A 15,733-nucleotide genomic window follows, 5' to 3' on the forward strand; every position below is an offset into this window, starting at 1 on the left:
TCAGCTGCAATGCGAAAATGCTCATCTACCCTAGAACGGATGTGACGTCGTCGACTTCGCTCGCTATATACTTTATTAGACATCTCTACTGTAATAAATTTCAAATCAAATACAAGAATTTAAGACAAATTTAGGAAAAAATTCACTATAGAAATTACTTGCCTAATTTCGGCTTGATGAAAAATATTTCATGGCCGATCATACTATAGTATATTGATAGGCCGGCCGGTTTGATGGGCGTCCCACATAAGACCCATGTCGAATCTATATTGCTAACCCTGGCCCAGATCAGCCCACGTAGCCCAGGTAAAATTTAGATGGGGCCCATGTCAGCTTGTTGGCTGGGTACCTACAAAAAATCGATGCTAGAATTAAAAGATCAAATAATTAAACAACGAAAAACCTTCTAATCCACCATGAAGTGTATAACAATATTGAGATAAACGTATCGTCCGGCTGTTTTTTCACTTTAAAAGACCATAAGGATAATTTTATTAACGACCCTTCAGTTCGCCTTTTGAATCCTTTGAAAAGCGAGGTAGGAAGAATTAGTAAAGTCATTTTATCTAAAATTATTTACGAATTAAAAAATAAACTACGGTTAAATCAATAGCAAAGCACCCAATTTTTTATAGATAGGTTTTAAAAAAATCAAAAACAAACACCTTTGCAAATTTTTAATCTAAACGATTTTAACCCATCTATTAGTGAAAACACTCTTACCAATGCAATCAATTTCGCCGAATAACATGTTATTATAAATGACGACGATAAAAAATTAATATATCATGCAAGAAAATCTTTAATTTTTATAAACGATGAAGCTTGGATAAAAAAAAGAGGCGGATTATTTGATGTCACATTAGGAGCATTTGATGGAGCTGAAGTGTGCGAACTAGTTGGTATTTTTATATTGTTTCAGCTCTCTCAACATTACGATAGAAATAATTTTAGCTTCTATCGTGACGATGGACTTGCTATTTTTGAAAACAGAAGCGGCCAACAAATGGAAAAAATCAAAAAGCGTTTCACACATTTTTAAAAGTAACAATCTACTTATCTCCATCCAATGTAATATTAAAATTGTCAATTACCTTGATGTATTACCTTCATTCTAGCTCAAACCATCCACCTAAAATAAAAGAGATTCCTCGCACTATTGAGTTAAGATTATCGACTATGGCAGTAAATGAAACTGCTTACATTAATTCCATTCTTCCGTGTGAAGAGGCTTTACGTAAATCAGGATACAATTCAAAACTCACTTACTAACCGCAACTAAACAAAAAGTAAAAAAGACATCGCAAACGTAAAATTTTATGGTACAACTCTTCCGTTTAGGAAAAATGTTGAAATTAATATTGGAAATCGCTTCTTAGCTATAATTGACCAACACTTTCCAGTCGGACCCAGGCTTCATGAAATTTTTAATCGAAACTATATAAAAGTTAGCTATTGTTGCATGCCTACCCAGCCAGCATTGGGATACGGGTACCGTGTGGGACCCGTACGGGTTGTCAACTGGGACCCATGTGGAAAGCCCTCAGGGATCCCGCCGGGTTTTGGCCGCGGTTTCCATCCGGGGCCCATATGGGTTTGCACGCCGTGTATCCCGTATGGGTACCATATAAATCCCGTATTTCTAAACCGTAAGGGTCCCGTATGGATTTACAACTGGGACCCAGATGGGAAACCCTCCAGGATCCCGCCGGTTTTTGGCCGCGGTTTCCATGCGGGACCCGTATGGGTTTGCCCGCTTGTAAAACATAGCAAAACTGCTTTAAAATCGTAAAAAATTATATAAAAAAGAAATTATATAATTTTATGTGTATTTATTTCGAACAAAAAGCACATTAAAATTACAATTAAAATTAGCAACTTTTTTAACTATTAATTGTGAATCGTATGTCCTAACGAATTAAAATCTTTGTTAAAACCACTTTTTATGCAACTTTTTCTTGGTATAAAATCTGGCTTCAATGAAACCTGTTAAAAAATTAAATTAAACTGCTAAAGTTGAGCTTTTAAAGCAACACGTTGTTTATATTTTAATATTATGCGAAATTTTAAGGATTCATGCTAACACTTTTCAGATAAAAAAATTTATTTTCTCACAATATTATAATTGTGTGTAATAATTAAAGTATCCTCACCAACCATAAGTATCCTCAGTATAATGGTTGGCGAGTATCCTCACCAACCATTAAACTAATTTATACAAAAAAACTCCATACTAGAGTCACTCATTAATAACAAGACTATTTATCATAATCATTTCTATAATGTCTACTAACCTTTCATTAAAGTAGTTTATTTAATTTAAGTCATTAATTGAAACTGGAGACGTTCTATTTGAAAAATTTTTGAAGTCAACTCATACTAGTAGACAAATATTGCCAACAGCCAGGGTGAACAAATAATCAGAAATCTTCTTAAACAAAAAATGCAAAATACTTTAATAACTTAAATTAAAAAATTGACAGTAAATAAAAATGGAGTTCAACTTAATATATTACTTATTATAAGTTTTTCTTTAGTAATTGATAAATAAATTAGCATAGCATATACTTTTATATTTATATGATTTATATATATATATATATAATTAGATAAATAAAATATATGTTAAAAAAGAATTGAAGATTAAAAATTAATAACTTAACTTTTCATAAAATATTATTATTATTATATGTAATAGTATTATTATATGTATATAATAATATTACATATAAAAATATATATAATATTATTATTATATGTATAATATACAGTAATATAAATACATAATATAATATAAATAGGTTATAAGTTTTTGAAAATAAAAAATATTATTAATTCACAAATGTAGTTGATGCATAACAATAAAGCCACTTTTGTACGGTTTTGTAAATACTTGATTTTGAGATCTGATAGTGGATAAACTTTATTAATACCAGTCATTTTGCTTGCGTAAAATATCGACAAGTTATTGGAAGAGAGTGGATCTGTGAAAAATGATTCAAGAGCAGCAAATTCTTCAAACATAACTAAATCATCACAAGATTCACCTGTTTTGACTTTTAGAATACTTCTGACTAAACCAATTTTGTTTTCGATTTCAAAGCAATTATTACCATCAGTCGCAGAAACAAAACACTCTAAACCTTGGTAATTTTTAAATTGCAAACAATGTCTCAATGCAATGGTAATTGGTCCATCAACATGCAGGATGCTAAATTTTTGCTGATAATAATGATGTCCATCTATCTTCAAACAGCCCTCAAAAATTCGTCTAACGACTTGCGAACATGGTTTTTGTGGTCTATGAACAAGTTTTTTAAGTTGACCTAGATAGTTTTTATATTTGAATGAGGAACACTTATCAAGAACTCCAAAGTTAACTGCATCATCTGCTAGGTGTATCAAAGAATGTACATTATAAACTAGCTGATCTTCACCATAAAGTTCACCAAACGACTGCACAAAATAAATGAGTAACTGACGAGCAAAACCAACATAATTTTTTAACAAAATAGGGCATAACAAAATACGAGCTGCAACTGAAAGATCTAAAAAGTTTGAATACAATTTTGGCTCAAGAAATCCCTTTAAAACAACTGGTCCAGTATATATCAGAAAAAGTCTAAGTTCAGTGGCTTTCCAATGCCTAAAATCTGATAAAGACCTTGGTTTTCTAGAAAATTCCTTTGAAATATAACAACGTATCTGTAAAAATCTATCAGATAAAGTATTTACAGTATTCTGTGACATTTTAGACGATCTGGGACTATTTAACCATAAGTTAATGAGTCTTCGCACAACCCCTAGACATACCAGATGCATATAATCTAAACGAAATTTTGTTACCATGTTAAAACCTAATTCAATTAAAAGTGACACACCACTATGATGTTCCAAACTATTTTGATAACGAAAATCGAAATCGGTCCTTAAAGTTGCTGATGTATGCGGTAAGATTATCTTGCCACACCACTCTCTTTTTTGAACACACCGTTCACAACAATTATAACCATTGTGACCCTTGATACATTTAACAAATGCTCTTGCTGGTGCATCACATATAATTGCAGCAAGGTTTATATTGTACTTTATTTTTTCATGGGTAAAACCGTTTTCTGTTAGAGCTTTGAACGCAACCAAAAAATCTTAATAGATATTCATGAATAGAATTAGGTTTTTTGGCACCACAATAAACTGCTATAGGAAATACTATTGCTCCAGCTTTAATAACAGAACCTAAATTGGCCAAGAAGAAGTACTTGAGCTGGTAAATATAGTTATTCCATCAATATTAATGTGTTGGTTATTGTTTGCTGTTATTAAATTGCTTTTAAACATTATCGAAAGCCAATACTGCAAGCTAAAATAGTAATACTCAACTCCCGCCATAATTTTTGTATCTATATTTTCGGCGTATGAAGAAGTGTTCTTGAATCTTTAGGCAAACTTAAACCAGATTCTCGTAATAAAGATAACAAACTGTTCAAAGCAGCATGTGTTATATTGAAGCTTAACGCCCAGTTGGCAAGTTTATGAGGCAATTTTTTGCTGTCATTATCTTCATCACTCCTATCATCAGAATTTAACGACTCAGGAGACCATTCATCACTATCATTGGTAAATAATTCAATACTGTTTACGTTATCTTCTACTTCGCTAATTACAGTCTGCATAACGGCTAATTATCAGAATAATTAGAATTAGTTACAAATTTATTAGTTTCCAAATTACTGTCAAATTGTTCTCTTATCCCATGTAAATTTTCAGAATCAAAAAACACATTGCTGCTACATGAACGAACACCAGGATTTGGAATATTTAAAGTTGTAAATTCCTGTAAAAGTTTTGAAACCTCTTCAGCTATTTTTCTGCGCTTAGATCTTTCTGAAGTCATTCTAGTAAAAATAATAAAAAATATAATTCAATAAATAATTTAAATTAAAAATATTTAAAATATGTGAGAATATTTGGCGGGTCCCTTATATTATTGAAAAACCAATTCTTTAAAAGTATGTAAACCTGGTGCTCTAAAGAAATAAAATTAAATATAAATATATATACATATACATATACATATACATATACATATATATATATATATATATATATATATATATATATATATATATATATATATATATATAGATATATAGATATATATATATATAGATATTATATTATATTATATGTTTATATAATAATATATTATTATTTTAGATTTTATTGCATAAAACCTATGATGTATTAAAAAAAAAGCAAAATTAATGTATATATTATATATATCGTTATATAATTATTATATATACATTGTAAATAATTAATAGAGGCAACCGAGGTTGCCTTTATAAATTAAAAATAGGTTTACTTTTGGGTCAGCAGTTAGGTCAGCATTTCTGAATGCCAAACCTAATTCAGAGGGGTGTATATATATATATATTTATATATATATATATATATATATATATATATATATATATATATATATATATATATATATATATATATATATACATATATATATATATAAATAGACAGATAAAAAAATTTAACTTAGAAACAATGTTGAAAATAAAAACTCATTTATTATAAAACAACCAAAATTTTTAATAAAAAAACTAGTATAAAATATAACATAATCACTTAAAATAGGATTAACAACTATTCAAAGACACTCAAATTTTCTTCCAAATCATTAACTCCTTCCAAGCGTCGTCTACGACCTTTACCTCTGTCACGAGAATTTTCAAACCATTTTGAAAGGGCTTCCTTAAGCTGTTTTTTTGTACACTCCTTTGTAGATGCATTCATTTTTACGGAAGCTGTAATTTAAAAAATAATTTTTAATTTGAACTTTATTTAAAACTAAATGTGTAAATTCAAAAATCAGGAATTCAAGCATACCATAAAGAACGTTGTACAAAATGGTTTTAATAAATCTAAGCTTGTTTTTTTGGCCAGTCAAATTTAGCTGTCTGGCCAAAATATTTCCGAAAAGATAGTTCATATTTCAATTAACAAATTCTGAAATATCTTGCCCACCATTTTCAAAAAGAATATGAACCTATAATAAGAATGAATATTAAAAAATTAAATTATTAATTTTTAGTATATTACACTGGGCAACAAAAAAATATTTTTTTTTTGTATCTCAAGCAATTTTATTCAAATTATACTAATTTTGGGTTGAGAAAAAAGAATATGACAACGAAATTTTTTTATTAGCTCTAGTTTCTGAGATATACAATAGCAATAAATTTTTATTTCAGTTAATTTTCAACAGAGCAATATGACATATAATTTACATATTCTAATAACATTTGAAGTACATTTGTTATTTTTTTATAACAGATATATTCTAATAGTTTTAAACAAAGAAATCATGATATCAAGTTAATAGGGTTAAAGATGATTATGGGGTATCGTCACAAAATCGTGATCTTTTTGCTTTCCTTTTGTAAACTAGTTCTGGAGCATCCCTACACACAAAACAACAGTAATCTGCAAGCATGGCCTCATTCCAACGACCCTGATATCTTTTTTCCATTACAGAAATAACTTGGTGAAACCTTCCCCCATGTTCATCACTAACAGCTCCACAATGGGGGGGGGGGGAAGAAGTCTAGATGTGAGTGGAGGAAATGAATCTTGAGGGACATGTTACATCTAAGTTGATGATATTTTTGCAGAAGTACTGCTACCAATTGAATGTAGTTATCATCTCGTTTGTTGCCTAAAAATCCACTAATCACTCCCTTAAGAGCTTCCCAAGTTTCCTTTTCGGGCCCCTTCAAAACTTCATCAAATGCAGGATCCTTCATAAGATTGCGTATTTGTGGCCCAACAAAAATACCTTCTTTAACTTTTGCATCACTTATTTTTGGAAACTTATTTCTTAAATACCTAAAAGCCTGTCCTTCTTTGTTCATACCTTTGACGAAATTTTTCATCAAACCCAACTTAATATGTAATGGTGGAAGAAGAACATCTTTTGGATCCACAAGTGGTTCAGCAATAACATTTTTTTCATCTGTGTTGAGATTTCTTGCAGGCCAGTCTTCTTTTATATAATGTGAACTTCTGTCTCTACTGTCCCACATACACAAAAAGCAGCAGTATTTAGTATACCCTAATTGCATTCCTAAAAGTATAGCAATGACTTTTAGATCACCACAAAATTTTCCATTTGTGTTTATTGTAATTAATTGAGTTGAGGAGAACTTTCATGTTTATATAAGTCTCTTTCATGTAAACTGCATGGCCAATAGGAACAGAAGGAAGACGGTTTCCATTGTGCAGTAATACAGCTTTCAAGCTTAGCTTAGATGAGTCTATGAATAATCTCCATTCAATTGGATCATAGTTCAAATTAAGACAATGCATTAATCCAAAAACATCAATGCAAACAAAAAGATTATTTTTTTTCTCAAAAAAAGAAAGCAGATTCTGCTGCCGTTTTCTGTAATGAGAAACCTTGACATCAAGTTGGAGAAGATTCCACTGCTTTAGTCTTGACCCTAGAAGTTCTGCCTTTTCCTGTGACAAGTCCAGATCTCGAACAAGGTCACTTAATTCTGCTTGACTCAATCTGTGTGGCACAACATCTGTTAACACAAAATCAGGATCATTTGATGTGGAAGGCTTGTTTTCTTCTATTTCTATTTCATTTTCTGCTTCTAACTCACAACTTTGTGGTGGAGTAGGAACTGGTAAATTATCTGAATGTGGAATAGGTCGAATGGCAGATGGAAGATTCGGATATTTAACTGTTCCTACTTTTTTCATTGACAAACCTGCTTTAATGGGTGGGGTCAAGCAGAAATAGCAGTCATCTGTATGGTTTTTAGGCTCTCTCCATACCATAGGAACAGCAAAAGCCAAAGATCTTTTTTTATTTTTCAACCAATCTCGTAGTGTAACCGAACAAGAGCTACAGCATATATGTGGAGCCCATGACTTATCCTGGTCCCCTACCTTCATATTGAAATAATGCTGGTAAGCAGTCTGCACAAGAGGTGTCATAGTTTTTTTCTGTGAAGAAAATGTTATTTCACCACAAATGTAACAAAAATTGTCCGCTAAATTTACACATTTCCTTGGCATGTTGATTTGTAAAATTTTACACTAGTAAATAAAAAAATAAAAACTAAGAATTGATTAGACCAGAAACTTTAGCAAACACACATAACTAGTATCACAAGTTTTAAACATGAACAAAACATTTTGGATAGTCAAAAACAAAAATTTTAAAAAAAAAAATGAAATTTTCTACCCTTGCAATGGTTGAATAAGCGATCGCGATTTACAAAATCTGGAAAAATATCTGGTCTTTAAAATTTTAGTTTATGCAAGCCGTTTACTTTGTTTTTAAGGAGCAAATTATTGTTAGCGAAAAAGTTATAAAAAACAAAACAAAACAAAACAATAAACTTACGATTACAAATGCAATAACACTCCAGTCACTAACTGCATTATATAAGTAATAAAACTATAATAGTATTATTATTTTTATAAAGCACTTATAACTTTTAAAGTTCATTCATTGTTCAAACAACATTAGTAATTCCAAACTTTAATCAAAGTAAAAAAACATCTGAAAAAATGAAGTGGATAATCAAATATAATTAAAAACTTCATGAACTTTAACAATACACTTATACAACTTTATAAGAACATACTTTATAAAAGGGTTTAGCATTATGAAACGTTACGAACAGTCCGAAAAAACGCGCGCTAATTTAAAAATCAACCAATAAAAAGTTTTTTTTGGTTGATTTTAAAAATAACCGCGCGCTTTTACGGACCATTAAAAGCTTTTTTCGTAATGCTAAACTTTTTATAAAGTGCGTTTTTATGAAGTTGTTTAAGTTCTTTAACACGTTATAAATTTTATTTAAATATCCACTCTATTTTTCTAGATGCTTTTCTACTTTAATTAAAATTTGGGATTATTTATGTTGTTTGAACTAAGAATGAATTATAAAAGTTGTAAGTGCGTTGTAAAAGTATTACACTTATATAGTGTTATTACTTTTATAATGAAGTTACTAGAGTGTTATTACTTTTGTTGTCGTAAGTTTGTTATTTTATACTTTATAACTTTTTCGCTAATAAATTGAAGTTGATTCGCCCTTAAAAACAAAGTACACGGTTTTGCATAAAATAAAATTTTGAAGACCAGATATTTTTCCGGATTTTTCATTTCGCGATCACTTAATTCAACCCTTGCCTTGAGAGAAAACTTTTGCTTTTATTTCTTAAACTAGAGCTAATATGTCATTTTTAATGTCATTTTCGAATTCAGCAGATGGAAATGCATAAGAAATAACTAATTTTGGTTCCGATACAAAATCACTGTTGGGCAGTGTTATTAAAGTACATATTTTTGAAAGACTTGTTGAGTATTTGAAAAATTATACAAAATAGGTTTGTGTAATCAATTACCAAAATCTTTTGAGTAGTAACATTAGTTAATATCACAAGAGCCTTATCCAGTTCTTCCACTGTTGTTACAGGAAATATTAAACCTTCCGGTAGCTCTACTGATGCAATATCCTTTTCTATGTTGAACCGTTGCAATAGATTTTAAATCATCTTAGAGTGAAATTTTTGTGTTTCTTTAATTTGTTCTAATCCTCTCAAAATAGTTTTGCATACTCCTAAAAATGTTTAGCTAAAAAATCTGAATGCTAATAAACAATTAAAAATAACTTTACCACTTTTTTTAAATATGAATTAAAAAAAAACAAGTATTACCATTGTAGATAATAAACACACCTAAATTTTCTGCTGCAACTGATTCAGCAAAAGGTACTATTGCTGAAGCATTAGGTATTTTTTGATAAGTTGTGGACAAATTGACTGAAAAATCTGCTATATATATAATATATAATAATATATAAACAAATATAATTGTGCTATAACGCTGTACTGATTTAGGGATAAGCGAGGGCTTCAGTACATACTGATAACAAATAGAAGGGTTTTGGTTAGTTTTAGGTTATCTTATCCCTAATTTTTTTCTTAAAAAACCATGAGAAAAATAGTAAACAAGTTTGCTTTTTATTATTAGCAAAGGTAAGTATATATATATATATATATATATATATATATATATATATATATATATATATACATATATTATTAGCAAAGGTAAGTATATATATATATATATATATATATATATATATATAATATATATATATATATATATATGTATATACATATATACATATATATATATATATATATATATATATATATATATATATATATATATATATATATATACATATACATATACATATATACATATATACATATATACATATATATATATATATATATATATATATATATATATATATATATATATATATATATATATATATATATATACATTATATAGTTTTTATATATACATTATATAGTTATACATTGTATACCTGTTAATAATTTATTGAAATCAACATCATTTGAAGTGGTAGAACATTGAGGAACTATATAAAAAATTAAAAAGAAACGTTATTATTCCTATTTATAAACCTATTTTTGAAAATCATCATTGACACATCTTTGATCACTTTGAAACATGTTTAAAGTTTTAACTAGTAATGAAATAAAAAGAATTGAAATATATACTTAAAGGAGCTACCGGCTTGGTAACAGCTTCTTTCGTGGATTTCCTAAGGTCTTCAAACCTTTCATTGAACTTCATATTTCTAAAAATGTTACATTTATTTGTAATATAATAATGATTATTATTATTGTTCTAAAGTACCATTATGTAAACTACATAGACTTAGTATATGTTATAAGTTTATTTTTATTGATTTAACCCTTTTGCTGACTCTTTTTTCTTTTTCTTTATCGGTTTACTGAGTTCTTCTTTTAAAAAACTAGATTCTTTTTCATTTTCTAAAAATAAATATTTTATTATGTTTAATTTGTGTGTTCAAGGATTAATCCAGAGGTATAAAATTTCCTTTTAAATTTTTTCTTTTTAATTGTATCAAGATTATTTTAGCTGTTTAATAATAGCTGTTTTAGGCCAAAAGTTTAAAAAATTTGATATTTAGCTATTAACCAGCTAGTGATTTTTGGGTTTTTTGTAGCTAGCTACAAAACTACAACATGTAACTGGCGTGTAACTACAACATTTAGCGTGTAACTACAACATGTATCAACATGTAACTAGTTACAAAGCTACAAGTTGTAGTTTTAAAGCTAGTTACATGTTGATACATCCATTTTTAGTTACATGTTGTAGCCTACAACATGTAACTAAAAATGGATGTAAAACTTAACAAAAATTTAACATTAATTTAATTTAACATCAACATGTTGAACTAAACTTTTTTGCGGAAAGATTTAATTTAATTGTTCTAAATAAAAAATACAATTAAAAGATCAGATATGTTTATTGTTTTTTTAATTCAGAATGTTTTTATTATTATTTATTTGATGTTTTATACTGTTTTTCTTATATATATATATATATATATATATATATATATATATATATATATATATATATATATATATATATATATATATGTATTTTTTTTTTTTTATTGATTTATTTGTTTTAATAATTTATTTATGTACCAATTAACAAAACGGAGTTTATATATACTGATACTAGCTGGAGTTACCCGGCGTTGCCCGGGCCAATATTTAAAAGTAAATGAACATCTGGAACTTTGTTATACTAATTTTGGGCTATGCACAGTAAGATCGTGCAATATTTTTTAGTGTTGCACAATAATCCCACAAAATGTGACCCTGTTGGTTGAAGCTATGAAATAACTGAAAGACATTAAGGAAGAAAAAGACATTTTGTTTATTTTCCACTTAAAAACAACAAATTAAGAATTTCCAAAAGAACATTTACTCAAATTTTTCAATTAAATTGTTCTCTCACACTGGAAAAAAAAAGTTGAACATGTTACAAAAGTTAAATCATGGGTAATTTCTTCACATTGGATTGATATTGTTTTCTTTTAATAGGACTTCTTTAAAGAAGATTTCTTTCACTGAAGAGCCTTCTGATAGACAATGTTCTTGGTTTTTTCTTCTGGAGTCTAAATGAAAAGATTTCGTGGAGATCCAACTCTGGAGCATGCAACATAGAGATGGCCGTGAGAAAAGCAGGGCTGTTCCAAATTGATGCCAGCCACTTTGAGTGACTGTCCCTGCGCTTTGTTAATGGTCATGGCAAAAGCCAGCCTGACTGGAAACTGGAGGCGCTTGAAACTGAATGGGAGGTCATTGGGAATCATTGGAATCCTTGGAATGAAGACATTCTCACCTTTGCCACATCCAGTCAGTATAGTTGCTTCAATCAAGTTTGAAAGGATAGCTTTGATGATGAGTCGAGTTCCATTGCAGAGCTTGGGACTGTCGAGGTTGCGAAGGAGAATGATTGGTGCTCCAACTTTCAGGTGAAAAATGTGAGGAGGACATCCAGATGGTTCTAAAGAGTTCAGAAATTCTGTTGGATAGTTGACAGCTTCACTGGGGTCCATAACCATGTCAATGGAGTTGTAGGACTTTTCATTGCCTGGGAGCATTTTCTGGATCTGCATATTAATCTTGGTGACAGATTCATTTTTGGGAGCCAGAATAGCTCTCTCACAGATCCAGTCATGTTTGGTGAAACTCTGCTGGATGTTGGGAAACACCTTGACAATGAGTTCCTCTGCAGAATCCACCTGTGTGCAAAAGTTGGCAGGGATTTTAATGAGCCCTGTCTGCACATCAACTGGTGCCTCACCATTGCCCAAGGCAAGGAGCTGATTAGAAATGGCTCCTGCTGACAGATCACCAGACAACTTTACCCTCATGTTTGTTGTCAAATGAAGTGTTCTGACACTCCTCCACAGGTAGGAAGCTTTTAGGTTTTGCCAAATTGCACGGCTGAGGCTGCAGAGCCACACTGGATCCCATTTTTGGGCCCCCCCTGACCCCGGGGGTCGGGGTACGGGGTCAAAACCCAGCTAAGAACCTTCTCCCCCTCGAGGACTACCCCCATGCCAAATCTCATCGAGATCGGTCCGGCGGTTTGGATTTCTATAGAGAACAAACAAACACACACACAAACACACATTGCCTTTTATATATACCTAGCTGGAGTTACCCGGTGTTGCCCGGGCCAATATTTAAACTGGCTTACCTGATATCTGTACACAAAAATGGGCCCAAAAAATGGTCTTCCCTGACCCCGGGGTCAGGGAGGCCCTTTTTGGGCCCCCTGACCCCGGGGGTCGGGGTACGGGTTCAAAACCCAGCTAAGAACCTTCTCCCCCTCAAGGACTACCCCCATGCCAAATTTCATCGAGATCGGTCCGGCGGTTTGGATTTCTATAGAGAACAAACAAACAAACACACACAGACACATTGCCCTTTATATATATAGTAGATACGGAGAACACGCAAAGAGTAGTACACGCATTGACTTATTTAGGGAGAACACGCAGGAGGTGTAATAACACATCGAAGCGAACTTCGATGTGTTATTACACATCGAAGGGTTTGGGCAGGGTTAGGTTAGGGCTAGGGTTAGTTAATTCCCCTTAGGTTAGGTATGTGATCTCTTATGGATTAGGGTTGGGCCGCCAATCTTTTAAATAAAAGAAAAAAAAATATTTATATCTGGTCTTGCATTTTATCGTTTTACTTTTGTCCAACACGAACGTCCTTTATGGAAGAAATATATCGTGTTGTGCGAAAAACATTTAATTATATATATATATATATATATATATATATATATATATATATATATATATATATATATATATATATATATATATATATATGTATGTATATATATATATATATATATATATATATATATATATATATATATATATATATATATATATATATATATATAAACATATATATAAATAAACAAATAACATTTTAAGTAATTTTTACTAACTTTTCTCCATTGACTTTACTTGAGCAACCTCTTCACAAGACTGGCTAATTAGAAAGTAAAAACATTATTGATTTAAATTGCATTAAGATTATTCGATTTTTTTGTATAAAGTAACAAAATAATGTAAATATCTTTTCTTTTTTTGTAAGTTTTACATCTATTTTTTCATACTTGTGTGTTTGGGATGGTTAATCATACTGACATATAAATGCCATTATGAAAAAGTTGAATAAATATTTTACAACTGGATTCCTTTCCTGGCGTTAACATGAAGCAGGTTGTACTGAATTATATGTTACCATTAGCAGGATAACCTGACTTTACATAACGATAACCTGACCGATACTTTATCTTCTAAATAAAACCTTGGAAGTTTATATACCTTGTATGATTGTTCAGATATAGTTCATCAACATTTGATGTATCTTCTGCAAATTTACATTTTTCTTTTGCTTCAGATTCGGAGTCTAAATTTTTTAAACAACTATAGTATGTATACATAGTAATTGCTATATTAATTTTTTAACAAAATTTAAACTTTATTATATTATTTATTAAATTGAATACTATAAATTTTCCCTTTGTAAAATAATTAAAATGTTTTAAAATCAAATAAATTTCAATTTATTTAAATTTTTTGTTCTCATAAAAAAAATTTAAATAAGGAAAATAAATTAATTATTATTAAAAATATTTAACTAACCAGCAGTTGATAAAATTCTTCCAAAAAATCGCAGTCACCCAACTTCTGGTTCTTGTCAGAATGATTTTGCTGTGTCAATTTTTTTCATGTTTGTCCAGCATGGCCAATAAAAATCTGTTGATTTTCTTGAAGATATAATGGACAAAACATTTTCGCTCATTGCATTAACAAGCCAAATTAGAGGTAAATAATCTGTACTATTTTTCCTCATCAAAGGCAACAATTGCATACATCATGTCACTGTATTTCAATGTATATACTAAAATGTCAATGCACAAATATATAATAAATATATATATATATATATATATATATATATATATATATATATATATATATATATATATATATATATATATGTATGTATGTATATATAATATATATATACATACATACATACATTTTAAATATTTGTATATATTAGGGGTATGACAATTTTGCAACACTATATCCCCATACTAAATTTAGTGGAGATTTTGTGCCAAAATCAGAAAAATAACAAGCATTTTTACTATATGTCAAAAAAGTTCACCCCCCAATTAAAAAATGTTTGTAAATTTTTTTTAAAAAATGTAGTTTTGCAACACATCTTCTATTACTTTATAGAAACCAATAAACATGTATAATTAAAATTTGTCTACTGTGTATTTGACAATAAGTATTTAATATTTAGTTTTTCTATGCTATGGCATAATGGCATTAAGTCTTGCATCACTTTCACAGCACGTTCTGCACATATATTTGAACGTTATGTTGGTATTGGTGTTGGCTCAGTGGACCAAAACCTTTTCAATGATTTCAATGCTTTAGGATGCTCATTGCATGCTTCTAATAGATTAACAAAGTCTGCAGGATTGAAGTAGTGACCCCCAAACCATATATCACCCCATAAACCACAGATGAAGTCACATGCTGCTTGAGCTGATTCTGATTCTTGGTATTCTGGTACTAAAATGTAAGCAAGTAGAATAAAAATGGCTCTCGAATTCCACCTTGAATTGTTTATAGCAGAAAGTGATTTGAAATTAACTTTTGGAAAGTTACCTGTGCTTTTAAACTTTCTATAACATGCTATTAAGTGATTCAGG

The 15,733-nt window shown here is 29.7% G+C and overlaps 1 protein-coding gene across 3 annotated transcripts; it reads right to left on the bottom strand.

Annotated features, from left to right (window-relative positions):
• Positions 1–1,817: 1,817 nt before the first annotated feature.
• Positions 1,818–14,906, bottom strand: LOC136079889 (uncharacterized). Of its 3 annotated transcripts, XM_065796561.1 has the most exons (12): positions 14,646–14,906; positions 14,325–14,409; positions 13,943–13,986; positions 10,639–10,914; positions 10,443–10,496; positions 9,442–9,656; positions 5,902–6,061; positions 5,727–5,819; positions 3,900–4,895; positions 2,934–3,857; positions 2,295–2,431; positions 1,818–1,986 (listed from the first exon to the last, which is right to left on the bottom strand). In XM_065796561.1, exons 10-11 carry the CDS (start codon positions 3,847–3,849, stop codon positions 2,421–2,423), a joined length of 927 nt encoding a protein of 308 aa, XP_065652633.1. In that variant the 5' UTR covers positions 3,850–3,857; positions 3,900–4,895; positions 5,727–5,819; positions 5,902–6,061; positions 9,442–9,656; positions 10,443–10,496; positions 10,639–10,914; positions 13,943–13,986; positions 14,325–14,409; positions 14,646–14,906; the 3' UTR covers positions 1,818–1,986; positions 2,295–2,420. The 3 variants fall into 3 exon arrangements, with proteins under 3 accessions (XP_065652633.1, XP_065652634.1, XP_065652632.1); XM_065796562.1 differs by having other exon boundaries at positions 2,934–4,895; positions 10,639–10,718; XM_065796560.1 differs by lacking the exons at positions 13,943–13,986; positions 14,325–14,409; positions 14,646–14,906 and having other exon boundaries at positions 2,841–3,857; positions 10,639–11,151.
• Between the last annotated feature and the right edge of the window lie 827 nt (positions 14,907–15,733).

This window comes from Hydra vulgaris, chromosome 04 (assembly GCF_038396675.1).
Source record: "Hydra vulgaris chromosome 04, alternate assembly HydraT2T_AEP".
Lineage (NCBI taxonomy): Eukaryota > Metazoa > Cnidaria > Hydrozoa > Anthoathecata > Hydridae > Hydra > Hydra vulgaris.